Source organism: Chiloscyllium punctatum, chromosome 32 (assembly GCF_047496795.1).
Source record: "Chiloscyllium punctatum isolate Juve2018m chromosome 32, sChiPun1.3, whole genome shotgun sequence".
NCBI classification, from domain to species: domain Eukaryota; kingdom Metazoa; phylum Chordata; class Chondrichthyes; order Orectolobiformes; family Hemiscylliidae; genus Chiloscyllium; species Chiloscyllium punctatum.
Genome location: NC_092770.1, coordinates 28678936 through 28703264, shown reverse-complemented (window position 1 = coordinate 28703264; position 24329 = coordinate 28678936). Strand labels below are relative to the sequence as shown.

At 39.1% G+C, this 24329-nt stretch overlaps 2 protein-coding genes across 5 annotated transcripts in view; one reads left to right on the top strand and one right to left on the bottom strand.

The window, feature by feature from the left end:
- Positions 1-8340, top strand: part of arid2 (AT-rich interactive domain 2) — a 136950-nt gene extending 128610 nt beyond the window's left edge. For both annotated transcript variants that reach the window (XM_072551951.1, XM_072551952.1), the window contains 3 exons: positions 2870-2990; positions 3113-3204; positions 6868-8340. In XM_072551951.1, coding sequence (XP_072408052.1) covers positions 2870-2990; positions 3113-3204; positions 6868-7000 — 346 coding nt within the window. In that variant the 3' untranslated portion in view covers positions 7001-8340. The remainder of the gene's footprint in view (positions 1-2869; positions 2991-3112; positions 3205-6867) is intronic.
- A 6688-nt stretch (positions 8341-15028) lies between these two features.
- scaf11 (SR-related CTD-associated factor 11) overlaps positions 15029-24329 on the bottom strand; it is a 78746-nt gene continuing 69445 nt past the window's right edge. For 2 of the 3 annotated variants that reach the window (XM_072551949.1, XM_072551948.1), the window contains exons 13-15: positions 24036-24290; positions 23325-23444; positions 15029-19589 (exon numbers count right to left, since the gene is read on the bottom strand). In XM_072551949.1, coding sequence (XP_072408050.1) covers positions 19443-19589; positions 23325-23444; positions 24036-24290 — 522 coding nt within the window. In that variant the 3' untranslated portion in view covers positions 15029-19442. The remainder of the gene's footprint in view (positions 19590-23324; positions 23445-24035; positions 24291-24329) is intronic. The other variant, XM_072551950.1, reaches the window with a different exon arrangement.

Genomic DNA, 24329 nt, shown 5'->3' with positions numbered 1-24329 from the left:
CCTAGAGGAGTGGAGGAATTCAAAGTAGCAGTGTAAATAGAAAGATTGATGGGGAATGTTCCGAATGTGAAGAGTTGAGTGCAAGTCACTTAGAAAAGAAAGACAAAAGAGAGTCCGAGTGTGTAGTAACTCTGAAGAATTAAATTGCATTTATTTCAATGCAAGACGTCTCACAGGTAATACTGATGAACTCACCAACATGTTTAGGAACATGGAATTGGGACATCATGGCTATTACAGAAATTTGGCTGAGACATGGACAAGACTGGCAGCTCAATGTTCTGAGTTTTTGATGCTTTTGGAAAGATAGGAAAGGAGACAAGAAAGGAGTGTGGTATTTTTGATTAAAGAATATATTACTGCTGAAAAGTCATTTGATGAAAATATATAGGTAGAAATTAGTAATAAGAAAGATCACCTTGATTGTACTGTCAACCCCTCCCCTGCAAATAGTGAGAGCAAAATTGAGAAACAAATCAGGATATTTCAGATATATTTAAGCATAATAAGGTTGTAATAATGGGTGATTTTAATTTTCCTAACTTTGACTGGGGTTACCATAATGTTAGAGGTTTGGATGATGTGTTCAAGGAAATTTTCTTTATCAATATTTGGATGTTTCTACTGGAGAAGGAGCAAAAGTAGACCTTTTCGGCAATAAGGCAGGGCATGTGACTGAAGTACAAGTGGGAGAACACTTTTTGGGTCTAGCGATCAGAATTCTAAAATGGTTATGGAAAAGGATAATCCTTCCATAAAAGTTAAAGATTTTAATTAGAGTAATGCAAATTTTAATGGTATGAGAAAAGAACTTTCAAAAGTTCATTGCAGTAAATAGGTGTCTGACAAGCGGGAGGCTGTCAACAGTGTGATGACGAGAGTTCAGAGGCATAATGCTCCTGTTAGTGAAGGGTAAGACTGGTAAGATTAAGGAACAATGGACGAATAAAAATATTGAGAGTCTAGTCAGGAATAAATGAGAATCTTATTTTAGATACAGGCGACTTGGTTCAACTGAATCTCTGATTCATATGAAGTTTGTAGCTGCATTCTTAAGAAAGGAATCAAAAAAGCAGAGGGGAAATGAGAAAGTATTGGCAGATCAGGCTAAGGATAATACAAAGAAGATTCTACAAGTACATTAAGAGCAAGAGGGTAATTGAAGAGAGAGTAGGGTCCCTTAAAGATCAAGAAGGCCATCTTTGTGTTGAACCCCAGGAGATTGTGGCATAGTAGACAGTGAAGAAGGTTTCCTAAGATTACAAAGGAATCTTGATCAAATGGGTCAATGGGCTGGAAAATGGCAGATGGAGTTCAATTTGGATGAATGCAAGGTGTTTTGGTACAACAAACAAAGGTAGGGTTTATACAATTAATGGTAGGGTCTTCAGTATTGTTGTAGACCAGACAGGTCTAGGGTTCAGGTGCAGAATTCTTTGAAGTTTGTATCATACATAAATAGGGTGGTTAAAAAGGCTTGGCACACTTGCATTCATTGTTCATTCCTTTCAGCCTAGGAGTTGGGATGTTATGTGGGGGATACAGGACATTTAGTGAGGCCTCTTCTGGAATATTGTGTCTAGTTCTGGTCACACAGTTATAGGAGGGATATTATAAAGCTGGAGAGGGTTCAGAAGAGCTTTACCAGGATGTTGCTAGCTATGGAAAGTTCGAGTTATAAAGAAAGGCTGGAATGTTTTTTTCATTAGAGCCTAGGAGGTTGAGAGGTGACTTTATAGAAGTTTATAAAATAATGAGGGGTATAGATAGAGTTAATAGTTGTATTTTCCCTTGGATGGGGAATTTCAAGATTGGGGACAGATTTTTAAGGTGGGAGGAGAGACATTTATAAAAGATGTGAGGGGCAATCTTTTTGCACAGGGTTTGCGTGCAGAATGGAAGTTCTGAGGAAGTGGTAGATGCAGGTACAGTTACAACTTTAGAAGATATTTGGATAAGTACATGAATAGGAAAGGTTTGGAGGGAAATGGGCCGTGAGGAGACAGGTGGGAGTAGTTTAGTTTGGGATTCTGTTCAGCATGGATTGGTTGGACCGAAGGGTCAGAGTGAAAGCTGTCTGACTCTGCAGTGTCCAGTTCCCGCATCTTTTCTTTGTTGTCCAGAACGGGGAGACTGCCCTTGCTTGAATCCAATCTGAACTATCCATTCATGGCCTGGCAATCTCAATAGCTGCCATTCCAACTACTGTAGACTCTCCTAATTTCCCCAAGATCTGTCCTCAGTCCCTCCTCTTCCCCATCTGTATGCTACCCTTAGTTATATCATCCAAATACTAGGGCTCAGCTTTCACATACATTCTGCTGCTATATTCCAATCCTGTCTGATCTGTGTTCATGCTGATCTATGTTGATTTTGTAATGCTCAAGCATCTGCAAATCATACTTCATATTCTTTTCATGGCCTTTTCTTTCCTTCTCTCTATAGTATCTGCAGTCACCCCTACCACTACAACCAGGCTTTGATTCTGACCTTGTGTCTATTCCCACAGTTTGCTCCCACTCTCTCCTCAAAGCACCCCTTAAAGCCTATTCAAGCATTTGATTACCCCTCTTAAAATCTCTTCCTTTGTTCCCATGTGTATTTATATCTGATTATGCTGATAATGCACTTTGAAATATTTACCTCCTTGAAGACTATGTAATTGAACTTGTGATGTCAACTCTTTCTCCACACATACTGCCAGACCTGTTGAGTTTCTTCACATTCTGTTTTTATATAAATGCAAGTTGTTTAACCCTGATCTTTAAAGGAAGGACACCTTCATCATTCTTGGGAGAATGGGAGCAAGGGGCTGCAGGTGTTTTAGATAATTTCCAGAGGCCTAATTAATCTTCTATTAATTCCACAGGCAGACACCAGCTGGAGCTACTTCCGTTGCTAAAGCACCGAAGACTATTGTGAATCATCCCAGTGCTGCATTAGTGGCATTGCGGCGGGGATCTAGGAACCTTGCATTTAGAGGATTTATGGTCAGTTAAATGAATTGGGTTCTATTTGATTTAAACTGTTAGTTAGAGTAACTTGCTTCCTACAGGCTATAATATTTTCTTTCTCAAAACCAATGAAATTTTCTCAATTTTTTTTTTCCCAGGATGAAAAGGAAGGCCCGATAACAAAACACATCCGGTTGACAGCTGCCTTAATTTTAAAAAATGTTGCTAAGTATTCAGATTGCGGTCGCAGGTAATGAGAATTTTTGTTTCTTCACCAACGAGTGGAATTCTGCTATTGGCAATAAAGTCAAAATAGATGGTGTACTCTAAGGTTTTAGAGAGATACAGCCTTTTAATCTCATGAACTTTGGAAGTCACTGAACAAAGACTTGCTTTTTTAAGGTGCTATTCACATAGGAACATGTTCACTGGAACATCCTGGGCAGTCGGAAATCAACATTTTGAAAGAAGCTCAGTTCTGTTACCAAGTCAGAAATACTTGGAGGGGTTTTAAAATAAGCCAAGGATTTGGCCATGGGCAATGATTTTGGTGCTGAAGGAAGTTTTCAAATTAAGATGCTTCAACTCTTTGGAGGATTTGTAAAGGACAATGAATTTGAATTTGATCACTGGGAGTCAAGCCAGTGATGTTCAGTACTTGGAGAGGGACACAGCTTGGTTCTTGGGAGCTTAGATTATATGTAGTGAGGAGCTCCATGTTAGTAGTTTAGTGGTTATACTGTTGAATGATTTGATAGAAGGCCTTGGCCTTTTATGTGCTTTCGTAAGGACAGACTGATGGCAGAGGGGGTGGGGTGGCCCTGTTGGTAAGGAATGATATTCAGTCCCTTGCGCAGGAGGACCTAGAATCAGGGGATGTAGAGTCGGTATGGATAGAGCTGAGAAATTCTAAGGGTAGAAAGACCCACATGGGAGTTATATCTACAGGCCCCCAAACAGTAGTCTGGATGTAGGATGTAAGTTGAATAAGGAGCTGAAATTGGCCTGTTGCAAAGATATTACTTGTTGTTATGGGGGATTTCAACATGCAGGTAGATGGGAGAATCCGGATGGTACTGGACCCCAAGAAGGGGAGTTTGTGGAGTGCCTCCAAGATGGATTCTTAGAACAGCTGGTGCTGGAGCCTACCAGGGAGAAGGCAATTCTGGATCTGGTGTTGTGCAACGAACCGGATTTAATCAGGGACCTCTAAGTGAAGTAGCCATTAGGAGGTAGTGACCATAATACAATAAGCTTTAATCTGCAACTTGAGAGGGAGAGGGTACAATCGGAAGTGACAGTATTTCAGTTGAATAAAGGGAACTATGGAGCTATGAGGGAGGAGCTGGCCAAAGTTCAATGGTGCAATACCTTAGCAGGGATGGCAGTGGAGCAACAATGGCAGGTATTTCTGGGTATAATGCAGAAGATGCAGGATCTGTTCATTCCAAAAAGTAAGAAAGATCCTAAGAGGAGGCAAGGGTGGCCATGGCTGACGAGGGAAGTTAAGAAACATATAAAGTCAAAAGAGAAAAAGTATAACCTAGCAAAGATAAGTGGGAAAACGGAAGACTGGGAAGCTTTTAAAGAACAACAGAGGATTACTAAGAAGGAAATACGCAGAGAAAAAATGAGGTACGAAGGTAAACTGGTCAATAATATAAAGGAGGATAGTAAAAGCTTTTTTAGATATGTGAAAGGAAAAAACCGGTTAAGACTAAAATTGAGCCCTTGAAGACAGAAACAGGTGAATATATTACGGGGAACAAAGAAATGGCAGAAGAGTTGAATTGCTACTTCAGATCTGTGTTCACTGGGGAAGACACAAGCAATCTCCCAGATGTCATAGTGGCTGAAGGACCTGAACTGAAGGGAATTTATATTAGGCAGGAAATGGTGTTGGAGAGATGGTTAGGTCTGAAGGCTGGTAAGTCCCCGGGACCTGGTGGTCTACTTCCCAGTGTACTGAAGGAGGTGACTCTAGAAATCGTGGATGCATTGGTGATCATTTTCCAATGTTCTATAGATTCAGGTTCAGTTCCTGTGGATTGGAGGGTGGCTAATGTTGTCCCACTTATCAAGAAAGGAGGGAGAGAGAAAGCAGGGAATTATAGACCAGTTAGTCTGACCTCAGTGGTGGGAAAGATGCTGCAGTCAGTTATAAAGGATGAAATTATGACACATCTGGATAGCAGTAACAGGATAGGTCAGAGCCAGCATGGAATTATGAAGGGGACATCATGCTTGACTAATCTTCTGGAATCTTTTGAGGATGTAACTCTGAAGATGGACAGGGGAGATCCAGTAGATGTAGTATACCTGGACTTTCAGAAAGCCTTTGATAAAGTCCTACGTAGGAGGTTAGTGAGCAAAATTAAGGTGCATGGTATTGAGGGCAAAATACTGACTTGGATTGAAAATCGGTTGGCTGACAGGAAACAAAGTAGTGATAAACGGCTCCCTTTCGGAATGGCAGGCCGTGACCAATGGGGTACCGCAGGGATCAGTGCTGGGACTGCAGCTTTTTACAATATACATTAATGATATAGATGATGGTATTAAAAGTAATATTAGCAAATTTGCTGATGATACAAACCTGGGTGGCAGGGTGAAATGTGTGAGGATGTTGGGAGATTACAGGGTGACCTGGACAGGCTAGGTGAGTGGTCAGATGCATGGCAGATGCAGTTTAATGTGGATAAATGTGTAGTTATCCACTTTGGTGGCAAGAACAGAAAGGCAGATTACTACCTAAATGGAGTCAAGTTCGATAAAGGGGTAGTACAATGTGATCTAGGTGTTCTTGTACATAGTCAATGAAAGCAAACATGCAGGTACAGCAGGCAGTGAAGAAATCTAATAGCATGTTGGCCTTCATAACAAGAGGAATTGAGTATAGAAGCAAAGAGGTTCTTCTGCAGCTGTACAGGGCCCTGGTGAGACCGCACCTGGAATATTGTGTGCAGATTTGGTCTCCAAATTTGAGGAAAGACATTCTGGCTATTGAGAGAGTGCAGTGTAGGTTCATGAGGTCAATTCCTGGAATGGTGGGACTATCTTACATTGAAAGATTGGAGCGACTGGGCTTGTACACACTTGAGTTTAGAAGGCTGAGAGGGGATCTGATTGAGACTTATAAGATTATTAAAGGATTGGACACTCTGGAGGCAGGAAACCTGTTTCTGCTGATGGGTGAGTCCCGAACCAGAGGACACAGTTTAAAAATAAGGGGTAGGCCATTTAGAACAGAGTTGAGGAGAAACTTCTTCACCCAGAGAGTGGTGGGTGTATGGAATGCTCTGCCCCAGAGGGCTGTGGAGGCCAAGTCTCTGGATACTTTCAAGAAAGAGTTGGATAGAGCTCTTAAGGATAGTGGAATCAAGGGTTATGGGGATAAGGCAGGAATAGGATACTGATTGAGGATGATCAGCCATGATCATAATGAATGGTGGTACTGGCTCGAAGGGCAGAATGGCCTACACCTGCACCTATTGTCTATTGACCTCGTGGGCAAAGTACACAAGTGCCTTGTTAGCTCCCCTGGACAGTTAAGACTGCACAATATATTCAGTCCAGTAATAAAGCTGGAGAATTTTGTGAACCTGTTTAAGACCATACTGAATGCAAGCTCGAACTGAAGATGAGTATTTTCATCATTGTTCTACATCGACTTGGAATTAGACGACTTGGTTGCAATGCTGTTTCAGTACGGAAGTGCAACTGAATTCCATACAGAGCTGAAGATGTCTGTTGGAATAATCAATAGCATGGCTGCTCAATTTGAAGGATTTCAGGCTGACATAATGTTGCACTTTCATACGCATCTGGCAGCATATTAATTCTTGAATAAACCTACATCAGAAGTTGGAAATTGTTTTAACTTGTGGGTATATGTGCTTTGTTTTTCTTGCAGATTACTAAAGGGACATGAGAACCAATTGTCTGTACTAGCCCTTAGCAACATGGAAGCTTCTAGCACTCTTGCCAAATGCCTTTTCGAACTTGTACGTCTAGAGCAATTACAACAACCAGAAAATAAACTCTGAAACAGTGTGTTGACGTTACATATGCGGCCAGTGTGTACAGTATTCTAAAATGACCTGTAAATGACTTTCAGAACAAAGCAGCAAGTCACGTTGAGAAGAGGCCATTACGGACATAATTTTTTAAAATCTTTTTCCATGTTGCACAGAAGCTTTTCATTCTGATCACAAACTGATTCTGTGGTTGACCAGCTTTTAATAGGATTACCAATTGTCTGTTCGCAATCCAGTACCTTTTTTAAAAAAATGTTTGCAAGTAGTAAATACTAAAAATTGGGAGACTACAAGGATCAAATAATAGCATTAATTATTTTTGCCCTGTACCCCCCCATGAGGATGTTTTTATATTTTGTAATGAGTGACTAAACTGGGGTAAAGTAGAACAGAAGTTGACGCACAGGATGTAAACTCTGCCATCCAAGAGGTCGCAGCTTATTTCTAGTGAAGTTGTTTTCCTGTTTAGAATTCAGTAGCTTGTTTTCTTTTCATACTTGAGCCAATATATTTTCACTTATTTATTATCACATGATCATTTGTAAATATTTGTGAATAAAATAAACCAAATTTCATGCCACTGCAATCACTGGAAACACAGCTTGTGGTAATATATTAGCATTATTGTTAGGTTATAGAACTCTTTATTTTTTAGTGTTTCCTGTTAATTGTAAGTAATTGTGATATATTCTCTGCAGTGGATGAATGTTCTTTAAGTTTGTGTAAATAATTCTGCAATGGTACTGAAGCTGTAAAGTCAAAAGCAGTTTTGTGGAACTGATTTTTTTGTATTATACACCTTGTAGAACTCATTTGCTGGTTGAAAGAGTATGGAATAATATATCTCATGTCATTTTGTAGAAGAAAACTATTGAAGGTATTTTTGGTTTACCCTAACTTGGACCCACTGAAAGGTATCACTTAGTACAAGTGTAGTGCTTGTACAGGATTTTTTGTATTTGTAAATTGTTTAAATATAAGGAATTTTATACAGGTTTTTCTCCCTGTTATATTTACATTAGGTACAGGTATGGTATTTTCTTCATTATTCATAACATTTATTTTCCAATCCAATTATAGTGCAGTATTTTAGTGTTTGTTCTTCCATCTTTAATATTGTACCATTCTACATTCCTGTTTTGTCTCTGGGTTATGTCCTGAATGGTGTGTTATGTGATCTTTCATAACTGCCTATTGCCTGATGTATTAGCATCAAGAGGAGGGAACACTCTCCCATTTCCTGCTTTGTCTGTAGAATGTGCAGTAATAACACACAGCAGTTTTACATTAGATGACTTCAATTACTTTGGTGACTGTTTATAGTTTTAAATAAAAGAGGCTGGACATTTTTGTTTTAGTTTGCACTCATTTATTTCAGATCTCCACACAAAAAACAACTTGCAAAGTTCATATGTAACTAATCAGTGTCTGAATCACTTTAGTTTTGTGCTGATGCCTGTTGATTATTGGAACTGATGAAGAGTACAATGTTCAGTGAATTAAATAATGCTATATAGTACCCCCGCTGTGGCACGTTTAACTCTGAGGTTCATGTCTCTGATCAAAGATGCTTCTGTAAACTTTTCGAGCCAATTCATATTTGATACTAATTGATGGCAAAATGGCAATTTAGTCACATTTTTGAGTATTCATCTGACTACATCTCAGTTCCTTGGGTAATTGTAACCTCCAAAATCTACTTGTAGCATTACATTAACAGGCTGCCTTGCTAGGTTTAATGTTAAAAACCAAAATACTGCAAATGCTGGAAATCAGAAAATAAAATAGAAATTGCTGGAAAAGCCCAGTAGGTCTGACAGCATCTGTGGAGAGAAATCAGTTAGCGTTTTGCGTTGAGAAACCCTTCCTAGGAGTTCTGAGGGTCACTCAACCCAAAACCTTAATTCTTGTTTTCTCTCCACAGATGCTGCCAGATCAGCTTAGCTTTTTCAGCAATTTCTGTTTTATGTTGTCTAAACTCTCCCTGACCCTCCTGCCTCGTATTCTACCAGCATATTTTATTTGTTGCCCTTCATGTCTTTACTTTCCCTAGCTATTCAGTGTGGCAGTATATTCTGCATTCTTATCGCTGTTTGGATAAACAAGTCTGTTCTGGGTACCCCATGGATTTATTGGTGGCTGTGTCTTATTATTTATGAGCTTTTAGTTTCGACTCCCCTAAACTTTGGTGGACATTTTGATTTTATTCTACTGATAAACCAAAGTTCACAAAATGCTCATTCATCCAATGTCTGAATGCTCTGAACACTAGGAAAAAAATCTCTTTTTTTAAAAAAAGTGCATTCACAGTATTGTCTGATTGTGTGTCACATTCCTGAAATATAATTTACTGGGGTTTGTGCATTAGTCAGATCTTGCATCGTGCTTGGTCTATTTGCTGATGGGTATTTGCAAATGTTTGAAAATCTGTTATCCTTAGGCAGCATGTTATGCAGTATAGGTGGCCAGGTCTCACTGAACGTCAGTACCTATGCAGTGAAATCCAGTTAGCAGCATGAGACAAGATTCAAAACTCTTTCCTTCTAAGAGCTGCCAGTGAACAAAGAATGTCAGTTAATAAAGGTATCAAATTATCCCCAAAGTTATTCCAAGATGTCCACAAAGACAAGGAGGCTTATGTGTTGAAATAGAGATATTTTGGACAAAAATACCCCATGCAGTTACAACGTTCGAGTTTTACAGTGACTGGGGATAGTAGCTCCTCAGCCATCAGAATCCTTTAGTTTTGCAGTAAAAATTATTACTCCCTTTTGAATTCTTGCTTCTGTCCTTATATAATGGCATTTGGATGTGGAAATAACAGGAAAATCTCTCATCTCCCTTTTTTTTTCTTTTTAATGTTTTTAGATTACTTAGATTAGATTACTTAGTGTGAAAACAGGCCCTTTGTCCCAGCAAGTCCACACCAACCCCTCAAAGCAGCAACCTACCCAGACCCTGTCACCTACCACTACAGGCAATTTAGCATGGCTAATTTTTGGACTGTGGGAGGAAACCCATGCAGACAAGGAGAATGTGCAAACTCCACACAGTCAGTCGCCTGAGGTGGGAATTGAACCCGGGTCTCTGGCACTGCTAACCACTGTGCCACTGCACCACCTATGTTCTTAACTTTATATCCAGCTCATTTTCTAGTTTGTAGTACTGTTTGGTACATGGAATTGTTATGGAAGGTGGCATGGAATTGATTGAGCCTTTTGTAAAATAACTAGTGAAGATATTTGATTTCAACAGTGAGGGTGTTGGTTGCTAGCTGTCAGCAATAGCTTTCTGACATTGGGTACCAACTTGATGGCAGAAGGAATGTTGTTTTGAACTTTCATCAGAAGTATAACCACCTACAATCCCAATGATGCTCTGCTTAAGGTTGTTTGGAATAACTCAAGCCTGCCCCAACATATAGTTGGACCTCCTCGTAACTTTCATGAAGAATTAAACAATGCGCTATAAAATGTAACTGCAACGCAATTACTCTATTCCATAGCATGTACATGCAAGTCAGAAATCTGATGCTTGAGCAGCCTCTTGTTGCCTCAGAAACTGAACCATTAGTTACAATCTCATATCTGATTTTCCATATGGTGTTCAACCACTTGTAGCAGGCAAGCATCTTCACAATCTCACTGAATATCAAGCATCCCAAGGCATTCTATTATGCATCAGCTGATTCTGCTGTATATGTGCTTTTAGCAAAGAATGCTTGTCATATCCTACTGTAGGTGAGTAGTTGTCATCTTTTGAAGCTCCATTTCACATAAACTGATATATATGAGAATTCAGTACATTACTTATAGGATGGAAAGAGTGCTGAAATATGCCAGAAAGCTATTTGTATATCTGTCCTGCATGTAATGGATTTTGTCATTAAAAATTGTCCTTTATACTGACAAATGTGTCCAACATGAACTCTGAATCTAATGGGAACAGCTATCTCCAATAACTTGCTGTATGATTCTATAACTGTACTGATCACAAGGAAACTAACCCTCTATCCAACCAGTCCATACTGAACATAATCCCCATCTAAACTGGTCCCATTTGCCTGCTCCTGGCACATAGATATACTTCCAAACCTTTACAATTTATATATCAAAATTTAAATCCACCACTTCCTTAGGAAGTTCATTCCACATGCAAATCACCTGTCTAAAAAGAAATTTTAAATCTCTCTCCTCTCACCTTTAAAAAAATCCCCTGTCCTAGGGAACTACCATTAACTCTATGTATTGTTACAACACTGGGTAAACCTTCAACACCAACTAGTTATCCTGTGAAAATTTGAGAGACCATGAACTATTTATTTCTTAACACATTAACTAACAACTATTTACAAACCCTTCCTTTAACCTATCTTCTACATTCCCCTCTACAATACTGGTCCAATTAAGATTTACAAAACTTCTCAAAAACCAGGCAGCTTTCTGTTCTTCTCTGTATTCCTGTCTTCTTGGGAGAATCTGCTTCACAGATTCTCAACCACCTATGCTCTTGTGATAAAAGTCCCAGCCTTTCTTGATAACTCAAACATCCCATAGCCAGATAAATTTCTTCTTTCCAGCTTAATAATATCCTTCCTATAACTGGGTGAGGAGGACTGGAACTGAACACAGTATTCCTGAAGCAGCCTCACCATGACTTCGCAATGAAGGCAAGCTTCCAAAATGCCTTTTTAACCACCCTGTCTACATGTGACGAAAACTTCGAATTATATACCTGCATCCCTTGGTCCCTCTGTTTTGCAACACTACGCAAAGCCCAACTATAAACTGTATAAGCCCTCCTCTTGTTTTTGTTTTGAACCAAAATGCAATACCTTTCAATTTATCCACATTGAACTCTGTCTGCCATTTTCCAGCCCCTTGACCCATTTGATCAAAATCCCTTTCTAATCTTAGAAAATCTTCATTATCTAAATGCCATCAATTTTGGTGTCATCTGCAAACTTACTAACCGTGCCTTCTGTATTCTCATCCAAATCATTTATTTAAATGACAAAGAATACTGAATCACAGATCTCCAGTACAAAAATCAAATCCTCCACCATTACTCTTGTTAAGGCAATTATGTATCCAATTAGTAAGCTCACCCTGAATCCCATGTGATCTAACTTCATTTCCATGTGGGAATTTGTCAAAGGCTTTACTAAAGTCTAAATAAACAACTACTGTTCTGCCATCATCAATCCTTTTGTAGTTCTGATCTCTAGCCATACTGCACAGGGATCATATCCCTATTACATGCATACACACACACAAACTTTGCTGAAGGTTGAGTAACAAAATGACTTCGGGTACAGTTCTCCACTGTCTGGAGGAGTAGAGAATGTGTTGTCATGAAAGAAGTGGCCACTGAGTCACTTCAATTAACTAGTAATTACAATATCCCCCATAAACCTATCCTAATGTGGTTGAGCATATAATGCTGTAATGTTTTAGAAGAGTGATCAAAATCCACCAGTCTCCAGAAGGTGTCAGCGTGATTTTTGGACAGGACCATATTAGTGTTGGGAATGTGGTACTGGAAAAGCATGGCAGGTCAGGCACTATTGCTGCAGCAGGAGAATTGACAAATTTTCTGTTAGAAGATTTACTCAAGGAAATTATTTGCATTCTAGTTCTTATAAGCACTCATATATGAAGCCTGCAAATCAAAATTTCTACCCCATTAGTGTTGTGGTTTGATATGATTCTTTTTCGATAGTATGACCATGTGGTGAAATGCGAAGATTCCCACCTGGCAGCAGCCGTTTGGTCTTCATGTGGAGTTTCAACAGTTAAAACACACCAATGAGCGAACAATGGTATTTTGACCAGCACTACAGAACTCTAGTTAAGTATTTTAAAAATTCTGATTTCACTCCAAGATCCTGTACTTTTTGTCATTTACATAAATGATTTGGATGCGAACATAAGAGGTACAGTTAGTAAGTTTGCAGATGACACCAAAATTGGAGGTGTAGTGGACAGCGAAGAGGGTTCCCTCAGATTACAACAGGATCTTGACCAGATGGAGTTTAATTCAGATAAATGAGAGGTGCTGCATTTTGGGAAAGCAAATCTTAGCAGGACTTATGCACTTAATGGTAAGGTCCTCAGGAGTGTTGCTGAACAAAGAGACCTTGGAGTGCAGGTTCATAGCTCCAAGAAAGTGGAATCGCAGGTAGATAGGATAGTGAAGGTGGCGTTTGGTATACTTTCTGTTATTGGTTAGAGTATTGAGTACAGGATTAGTGGTGCTGGAAGAGCACAGCAGTTCAGGCAGCATCCAACGAGCAGCGAAATCAATGTTTCGGGCAAAAGCCCTTCATCAGGAATAAAGGCAGTGAGCCTGAAGTATGGAGAGATAAGCTAGAGGAGGGTGGGGGTGGGGAGAGAGTAGCATAGAGTACAATGGGTGAGTGGGGGAGGAGATGAAGGTGATAGGTCAAGGAGGAGAGGGTGGAGTGGATAGGTGGAAAAGAAGATAGGCAGGTCGGACAAGTCAAGGAGGCAGTAACTGAGCTGGAAGTTTGAAACTAGGATGAGGTGGGGGAAGGGGAAATGAGGAAGCTGTTGAAGTCCACATTGATGCCCTGGGGTTGAAGTGTTCCGAGGCGGAAGATGAGGCGTTCTTCCTCCAGGCGTCTGGTGGTGAGGGAGCGGCAGTGAAGGAGGCCCACGACCTCCATGTCCTCGGCAGAGTGGGAGGGGGAATTGAAATGTTGAGCCACGGGGCGGTTTGGTTGATTGGTACGGGTGTCTCGGAGATGTTCCCTAAAGCGCTCTGCTAGGAGGCGCCCAGTCTCCCCAATGTAGAGGAGACCACATCGGGAGCAACGGATACAATAAATGATATTGGTGGATGTGCAGGTGAAACTTTGATGGATGTGGAAGGCTCCTTTAGGGCCTTGGATAGAGGTGAGGGAGGAGGTGTGGGCACAGGTTTTACAGTTCCTGCGGTGGCAGGGGAAAGTGCCAGAATGGGAGGGTGGGTCGTAGGGGGGTGTGGACCTGACCAGGTAGTCACGGAGGGAACGGTCTTTGTGGAAGGCGGAAAGGGGTGGGGAGGGAAATATATCCCTGGTGGTGGGGTCTTTTTGGAGGTGGCGGAAATGTCGGTGGATGATTTGGTTGATGCGAAGGTTTGTAGGGTGGAAGGTGAGCACCAGGGGCGTTCTGATCCAGTATTTGATTTTCAGCATCTGCAGTCATTGTTTTTACCTTATTGAGTACAGGAGTTGGGAGGTCATGTTGCGGCTGTACAGGACATTGGTTAGGCCACTTTTGGAACATTGCGTGCAATTCCGGTCTCCTTCCTATTGGAAAGATGTTGTGAAACTTGTAAATCTTTTCTGAACCCTTTCAAGAATGTTGCCAGGGTTGGAGGATTTCAGCTAGAGGGAGAGGCTGAACAGGCTGGGGTTGTTTTCCCTGGAGAGTCAGAGACTGAGGCTGACCTTATAGAGGTTTACAAAATTATGAGGGTCATGGATAGGGTAAATAGACAAAGTCTTTTCCCTAGGGTCAGGAGTACAGAACTAGATGGCATAGGTTTAGGGTGAGAGGGGAAAGATATAAAAGAGACTTAAGGGCAACTTTTCATGCAGAGGGTGGTATGTGTATGGTATGAGCTGCCAGAGGAAGTGGTGGAAGCTGGTACAATTGCAACATTTAAGAGGCATTTGGATGGGTATATGAATAGGAAGGGTTTGGAGGGACATGGGCCAGGTATTGGCAGTTAGGACTTGATAGGGTTGGGATTTCCGGTCGGCATGGACAGGGTAAACCGAAGGATCTGTTTCCATCTGTACATCTCTATGACTCTATAAAGAAGAAATTAAGTACAACAATGTAGTTCTTTACAGTACATTAAAAAGTGCATGCAGTGCCATTCTGACTAACTATAATCATCTCCAGAAGTGGCATTTTACAAAGAGGGTACTAGTTTTATACCTCTGCAGCTCCACCAAATGCAACCAGTATAATGTCAGATCCAATGCATTTTTAAGGAATCAGAAAAATGTTGATAAATGAAGTGTTTACATAGTAAACCAAAAGGTTTTATTAATTTAAACTATATACATCAAATAACAGGATTATTTACAAAAATAGGTAAAATACATGAACTTAGCAACCCAGGAAATACAGTGTACCAATCTACCATTCTAATAGGAAACTGATAATCAGAGAAGGGAAAAAAAATACACCCATAGCTTTGTTCACTATTAAAATTAAAGGTGACTTTGCCTTCTTCACTCATACTACTCAAATCATAATCCTTTTACACATGTAAATAGCTTTAGAGGACCCAATTAAGATAGACTAAGGGCTAAAACTTGATTTGTGCAGATACCCATCAGGTTAAACTGTGCTTACTCCTGAAAAAACGCATGCACTTATTTGTAAAATTCTAGATAGATGCTGGGCCTTTAGGGACAAGACAAAAGCATCTTCAAAATTTTATCTATGAAGTTTGCAACTTCAATCTGTTGATGCTGATATATGTAAAAGCATGGTCACATGGATCCTGGTTGATATACCAATCGTAATATTGAAGTAACATGACAAATCTATCACCACTACTTCAAGTGCTAACTACTAAGTGGCTCTGAAAAAAAATTAAGCTCCAATTACATCTACTAGTGCAGAGGCATACGTCAAGCCAGTTGTAAGGATTTAAAAAATTCATGTAAAGATCAACTTTTCAGAGCAAACTTTATATGGAATAACAGCTTGCTTAATGTTGTTGTCATTGTTTCAAATCGCCCCTGGCAGACAGTCAAAAATCTGCTGTCTTGACTTTTGAGACTCCGGAATCTTAAAGATCTGCATTGATAGAACTAGTTTAGAAGATGCCTGGTACCAGTAAGTGTCAAGTACATCTTAACCACATCCTCCTTGCAACAAAGTCAATTACAAAGGTTTACATTCTCAAGGAAATTAAAGTAACTATTCTCTGGTAATAGGACTAATAGTCCTGAGAATTTAAACTGTGTAACTATCACTTGCAGATAAATTTGTACAGAATCTAGGTGAGGGTTGAAACTACCATACCTAATGGAGACAGTGGTGTGATGGTAATTTCATTGGAAAGTAATCCAGAGAGGCAGGCTGATGCAGTAGGAATGTGGGTTTCCAATCCCACCATGAAAGTTTCATTTCTAAGGAAGGGTTAACATTAATTCTGATTTTTTTGCATGAAACTTTCATTGATTATTGTAAAACCCCATCTTGTTCACTGATGACCTTTTGGGAAGAAAGTCATATGTCTTTGCCTGGTCTTACTTAACTATGACACCAGATCTGTGGGAATGTGGGTGATTCTCAACTGCCTAGCAGCCCACAACTCAAGGGCAGGCAACAACTGCTGGGGCCTGCTAACAATGTCACATTCAATGAAAGAATAAACTTCTAAAATAACAGCTTAGATTCTCTGCCTAACACTTAAAACAAGTAATCTCCCCTTCCCCTCACTCTTGCCACAGTTGGTGTGTAATTAAGATAACCACATTAAAGAGACCCAGAGTTAAATTCATGTCAGTCTTGAATTTGCTCGTGTTAACCAGGTTAGTAGTGGATTAATGATTCTCACCATTTCTTGACTAGAAACCAAAAATCATGGTTCCCATCTGGTAGACCTGTAGGAAATTCTATACAAGAACAAGACTGGCAATTGTTGTCATTAACCCAAGGCCAATAGCATTCCAGAACTCAGTTTAAGTGATGACACTTGGCTTCAGAGGGGGAGAAAAACATCCCAGATTGATAGTTGCCACCAGTCATCAGATATAAGACAAAGGAGAATGAACAAGCCATTTTACTTCTTGAGGAATTTGGCTGTAGTAACAGATGCATTCCCTTTGAATGTCCCTTCTCATCCAACACTGAATACCTTCTGATCTCATAATACATTTACTTATGCTGATCAGATAAAATAATGAAGCACAGTACCTCTCAGTTTGAAGTTGGAAATTAAAGGTATCATGGCCAGCAATTTCTTAAATGTAAGAGGCTTCTAAGGAGAAGAAAATAGAGCTACTACCTTTTACTAAATTATATAATTGAAAAGGTTATCTATGCAAACATCACAGGAAATGGAAACTGATTCAAAGTCCACTGAGAATTAAGAATTTTTACAAATCACCACTGATGAATGCTTATGTGGGGAGTACAAATACCTATTTGAAAATCATGTTTGCATAAAATTCTAATTCAACTTATAAACCCCAAGATTTCTATTGCAATGTAGGCCACAGTATGAGTATTAATGAAGCAGAACATGAAATGCTTAAGAATCCAACCTTCAATACTTAACACCATAAATTATTTTAAAATGTTAAACTTTGGTTGCACACAATTCACTTCCAGGATATTCTGTTGTAGACATTTTATCATAGTATAGGAGGAGGCCAATAATCTGTGCTGATCCTCTGAAGGAACAATTCATTTCGGGCCACTCCCCAGACATTTTCCCTGTAGCAAATGTTCTAAATTTCATTTTGAAATCCTCAATTGACTCTGCCTCCCCCAGACTCATGAAGTTAGTTCCAAATCCTAACAATCTGCTCTATTAAAGTTCATCCTCATATCACCGCTGGTTGTTTTGACAATTACTTCAAACCTGTGCCCTCTGGTCTTCCATCCTTTCAACAAGGGCAGCAGTGTCTGCAAATGTCCTGTCGAGATATCTTATGATTTAAATACCTTTTCTTCAAGAGCAGCAGTTTTAACTTCTCCAAACTATCCATTTAATTGTATGTTTCATATCTAGAACTGTTCTCTATTCTGCATATCTTAATTTGTTTGATAGAATAATATTCCAGATGACTGTGAACCCAGTATACACACTAAACATTCAATAAAAGCGAAAATGCTGCATATCTGAAATAAAACCAGTAAATGCTGGCAAAACTCAGCACTCTGGTACATCTGTAAAGAGGAAGAGTTAATGTTTTGACATTGGACTCAAATGCCACAGATGTTAAGAAGCTGCTGAGTTTCTCAAACATTTTGTACTGATTATAGGTTTAACATAATTAAGAGCAGGTTGAAAACTATTTCAATAGCTTGTTAATCTTGAACATTACTGAACAGCATAAACGGAACGTTCACATGTTCCTGGAATCAATAGATTTCCCATTCTAATTGTGTATTCATACAAGTGTGAAGCTTTTCAGTGAAATCAATACTTTCAACATAAAATACACTGTGTTGTATTCCTTAGAGTTACTTGCGTTTATAAGAAATGTGTGATGTCCTACTGTGAAACTGTCACATCCTCTTATAGCATTAATAAAAACACTTCCAGTAAAGCTAGCGCAGGCACATTCAAAAGCAGATGATCACAAAGCGATGGGAGGCAATGAATAAGTTTGAAAACTTCTACTGCAAACTTCTATTAAATAATCAAAAACTAGAAGCAATGTTGTGTTGTTCGACATAATTATTAGTTCCAATACACAAATATGATTAAGCACTGTAAAATTCAGTATGCAAGCCTTTGGAAACATCGAAAAAAAAATACATTTCACTCAATAATAAAGACCTCAAGCTATATATAGACATTTCCATTGTAAGTTCTCTGCTGGTAACTTGTCTATTGCCATGATTTGTTAAATTATCTGAAAAGGTCAGCACCAAAGATGAAATAATTACCATAAGCAGAATGTATTACTATATCATTATCAACAGAATAATCAAAAATAAGTCAACTTTTACAAAGGATATTACATTTGAAGTAAAAATACAGATTTGCTATCTGAACTTGAATATATTTAAATCCATAATGTGTCCATCAAGACCCAGAAACTAGTTTGACAAGCAGCAGAAAATTTATTTTGCTGTGTTGGGCAAGTATTACAGAATACGCCTGACATTTTTAACCATTCTTTTCTGTTTTTCTCAAAAATGAAACTATAGAATCAAATCTTTTATCAAACATTTTCCCACTGAGCAACAGTCCTAGAAGAGTTAAGCAATCATCTTTGTTTAGACCCTATACGCACTAAAACAGCTGATCAGCCTCAGATGCCAGGCTTTAGTGCTTCTACATGATCCAGATCCTTCCAGTTAAACCTGGAAGCTTTTGTACAGCATACAAACAGTTTACAAAAACACCTAACTAGAGTTAACAAAAAAAAATTCATCAAGAAATAATTTGATACATTAGGAAATCATCTAACAAATATCACATTTTATACAACTGATCTAGTGACAACCCACATGAGGGGCCAGGACAGATCATATTCAGTATCCTTACAACTCCAAATAACTAACAACAGCATGCTTTCATTTCACGTTATTGTGTTGTCTCAAATGCTTCAATTTTAGAAAAACACCTAATCTTTTGCATGGAAGAGAAAATGAACCAATAGATAACAAAGTTCCTACTCATCACTCTATTTTGGGCTCATGTTAACACTGGTAACCAATCAGCTACATGTTTTTATCATTTAAAAAGATTTGTTCCCAATGATACTGCATTCCTCGGGATTTTGCTTTGGGTTCCCTTTCCTGGCATGTTTATATTTTTCTACGTAAGCTTTTACCAAATTGGCTACTTTTCCTGGGATGACTTCACCACTCTTACTGTGGCAAACCTAAGGAAAAGACACACAAGATTCAATGAATCTATTGGACAAACTTACATTGCAGGTGTGGCAAGTAGTAACTGTATAATTTGGAAACAAAATGATTTAGTTGGGCAAGAGTGTACAAAAGGACAAATACATCTCCAAGACAAACAAAAGAGTCAAAATTTATAGGACAAGTTAATCTCCCACAGCTTGCACTTGGGTGACCAAATTTAATTTTTCATGGAAAGCAGAGTTAATGGGCAGAGACTTGAAGGCAAAGAGCTGAGGGAAGGCTGCAATGGGAAGGAGAAGAGGAGGAAATTAATTATGTGAGGTTTCAATGAGATTGCAGGAGGGGCTTGTCCACAGCAGTACCAGGCATACCGAAAATAAGGTGTTAACCTGGTGAAGCTACAAAACAGTACTACTTGTGTGCCAAGCAGCATAATCTGCAAGTGACAGACAAAATAAAGTGATTTCACAAACAATGAATCACATTTAAGCTCTGCAGTCTTGCCACACCTAATTGTGACAGGCTGAGGTTCCTGCATATCCCTCAATTCTCCTAGTATTGAAAGTTTGACTAATCCAGTCTTATACACATCTACTTAATTTTAAAGTGCAACTAGATCATCTTTGCCATTTTGAGAGAGAAAATGCTGGAAAATCTCAGCAGGTCAGGCAGCATCTGTAAGGAGAGAAAAGAGCTGACGTTTCGAGTCAAACAGACCCTTTGTCAAAGCAGCTTTGACAAAGGGTCAGTTATAGACTCGAAACGTCAGCTCTTTTCTCTCCTTACAGATGCTGCCTGACCTGCTGAGATTTTCCAGCATTTTCTCTTTTGGTTTCAGATTCTAGCATCTGCAGCAATTTGCTTTTATTTTTGCCATTTTGATGCTATTTCAATTTATGAGGCGGGGGAAGTAAAAGAATTCCCTCCTTTCGAAGGTGATTTTTTTCCAGGTCTTTCTCTTAGCTTTCTGTAGTTTGCTCCTTTTTCTGTCAGTTGTGCTTGTCATATTTATTTGATTATTTTTGTGGACATTTTCTTTCTTGTCACTTTCTTTATTCATTTACCTAAATTGTTCATTTAAAATATTGACAATTACATTTTGTCATTCCCTATTATGCCCCTTACGTATCACAACCTTACAGTGCCAACCAAGCTTCAGTATATTCTGAATTTTGAGATCTTCATCTTATTTAATTCATCAGAAGATTGTAAACTGTTATAATCACTTTGGATACTGTTAACTTTCAAATTTCCACTTTTTGGCTGAAAGGGTAACAAAAAATTTTATTTTTTTACTGTAATAAGAGACTAAAGATACTACTGATTAAACACCATCCTTGTAGGTAACTTAACATTTGAAATCACAAAATAAAACTTTTTGTTTTACTTTAAGTGTAACTGAAAAGCTCATCACGAATATAATTTAAACCGTCCCTTTAGATCGACGTTTAATTCTTCCAGAATCAAGGTTTCTGTTCCTTTCCTTTGTCAGACGGGAACTGTTAAGACCTGTCTTTCACAATTAAGTTTCTTCCCTGGAAATTCATTCGCCAAAGCAAGCGAGGTGAATCTTCCAACCTGCTTTAACTCTATCTCAGCATGAGCTCCAACCCGTATTCCTACATGACGACAATTGCACCTTGTTGGTCATTGCTACTCCACTGCTCCTGGACCTTGGCAGACTTACTTGTCTGTCAGTTATTTGGGTTATCTTTCATGTTTCAAGATCCATCAGCATGGCACTGTGAATTGATTCAAAGTAAAAATGCCAATTAACTAAACCTGGCCTGTAGTCAGGTACACCCATTCCTGTTTCTTTCCTAACCCTTGAATATTTCCACTCAGAAGTATCCAACCAGCTAACCTTAAATAAATAAACTTGAAAGAAGCTGCCAATCAACTCTTGCAATTGTTATGTAATAACAAAATTCTCATTTATGGAAACATTTCTTCTAACCTCATATATTCTTTTAGGATGACCGGAAATATTTGCCCCTCTTTGCCAGTTCACCAGTCAAATTAAGTGCCAAAACTCAATCAATTCCCAAGAAATTCTGAAAACTTCAGACATCATGTTTTCTACTTCAATTAATACTTTCATTTTGCAATCTCCTTGTCATTACCGTTCCCCTCCCCATTAATCTCAGAATATTATTGAGGAGATCAAATATCTAGATTGTGACTTAGAAAAATGGAAATGGTTCATTTGGCGAACACTGAAGGTATCCACACTTAATCAGGACCACATAAAGGTGAAGTTGAGGCATCAGAGTGAGTGTCCAAACCTAGATAGATGTCGTCTGTTTAGCCCTGTTAGTACCACATGCCCTTCATGTGGCAGAGTCTGGTGATTACATGTTAGAATTATCAGCATTTCAGATCCCATCGAACCAGGGTAAGTGGTTAGTTATCCTTGATCCTGAGATACTGCATAAGATCATCTTTCATTGCACATCCATGATTCAGTGTCCCAGAATGCCCATGACCAAACATAACTTGCAATTTTATATTATATGGAGATTCCCTAAAGTTTCTTTGCTTTTGTATTCAGTGTCCAGATCTCTAAAGCTCAAATTGTCAACTTTAGAATTCTTTTCTATCTATAATCCTTAAAGGTCAAGGACATCAGAATTGTCAAGGACAATTCTAAACCTCCTCACCATTAAAAGGATCACCAATCACTGTATATTTCCAACACCCTTTCTTGTATTAAATATGCCAATTTGCATTCATTTCAGTGAAACTGAATTTTCACCATAAAGCTACTGTTTTAATCCATTTATGTATTCACATCACTTCCTGCAATTTTCTGCCAGTTGTCATATTCCCATGCCTGTTTGCAAACTTTTATTATTTAGCCTGAACTCGTATCTAAATTATTTATGTACACAGAGAAAAGTTCTAACACGTCCTTGGACTTGGCATAAACTGCATTGTATAAATGTGAAACATCCATTAGTTCTTCTGTCAATCATAGCATATTATCAACATCATGTTCACTTTGTGCACCCCGTCAGAAATTTTCTCAATGAACTTGATTAAATTCCAAGCGTGATCTCCTTTACAAACCCCTGCTACATATCCTTGACTAGCCAATATTTTCAATGTGCTCACTAATGTGTGTCCCTATTACTGATATACTTGATCGTCCAACACAAAATACTCAGACGAGCTATAGCTGTACAGTTGAATAACTGTACCCATTTATTTCATGTACTTCAGACCACTGAGGCGTCCAACCTAAAAACATGATAACCAAAGAAATAATTAAATTACCGTGTAGATATCCAAGGCATACAATCGTATGCAGTGAAGTTGCTTAGATTAGATTTAGTTTCCCTACAGTATGGAAACAGGCCCTTCAGCCCAACCAGCCCACACCGACCCTCTGAAGAGTAACCCACCCAGACCATTTCCTTCTGACTAATGCACCTAACACTATGGGCAAGTTAGCATGGCCAATTCACCTGAACTGCACATCTTTGGACTGTGGTAGGAAACCGGAGCACCCAGAGGAAACCCACGCAGACACAGGGAGAATGTGCAAACTCCACACAGGCAGTCACCTGAGGCTGGAATCGAACCTGGGACCCTGGTGCTGTGAGGCAGCAGTGCTAACCACTGAGCCACCATGCCGCCCTCCAAAGATTTATTTCCTCCAAAGATTGTATTTGTTCTCTCCCATTTAAAAAAATCTCACTCATCAGTAACGCTGTGGAAAACTACAATCCATTTTGAAACATTACCTTATCAACAGCCTTGCGGACAATTTCTTTATACTCATCCTTGGTAATCTCCTTCTTTTGGTAATAAGGCTTGATGGCTAGTTTCACTTCTTCCACAGCCCTTTCTTGAATTGTACATTTCTACACATTGGAAAGGAAAAGCACTTAAGCTGTACTTTCAACATCAAAAGGCAAATATACAACTAGGAGAAAGTGAGGACTCCAGATGCTGGAGATGAGAGTCAAAGAATGTGGCGCTGGAAAAGCACAGCCAGTCAAGCAGCATCTGAGTCAACGTTTCAGGCATAAGCCCTCATATATTCCTGATGAGGGACTTGTGTGAAATGTTGATTCTCCTGCTCCTTGGATGCTGCTTGACCGGTTGTGCTTTTCCAGCAAATGTAGAACTGAAAACTCCAGCAGTCATATCAAGAACAGTAATACATGAATGCACATCAAGGAACAATGAAATTGTACTACACAAGACATGTGTATGCTTTTTAGTTTGCAGTTTCATAAGCTTTTAAAAGATTACAAGCCAAGATTTACACACGCGAGCCACAAGTAGAAACAAAAATAGTCATTGAAAAAAATGATGTATACACCACACACAAGTGAAAAGCAAATACATGTTAGTTTACAGATCTCTTAAAAAAACTCTCATTCAAGTCAAAGCAGTATTTACTGTCTTGCTATACAGGAAATAAAATGGTTTGGAAATAAATCAATTACCGAGTCTGCAGGACTTGCCTTGTCCTTTTTGGGCTTTTCTGTTTCAAATTCTTCCTTCAAGCTTTCTTTTTCCACTGTAGGCTTTGAAGTTGAAAGAGATGCAAAAACTTGTTGGACAGACTGAAAGGTTGAAGGAGAGACATCTATAGAAAGTGGAAGCTGCATGGCTTTGCTGGATTCTCCAGATGTACTGGGTACAGTGGCAGCACTACCCTGCACATCCACCTCTGGAACGCTACATGGAGGAGGGATGATCTGAAATAAGAGTGAAGCAAAATGTCAAGCACTTAACCG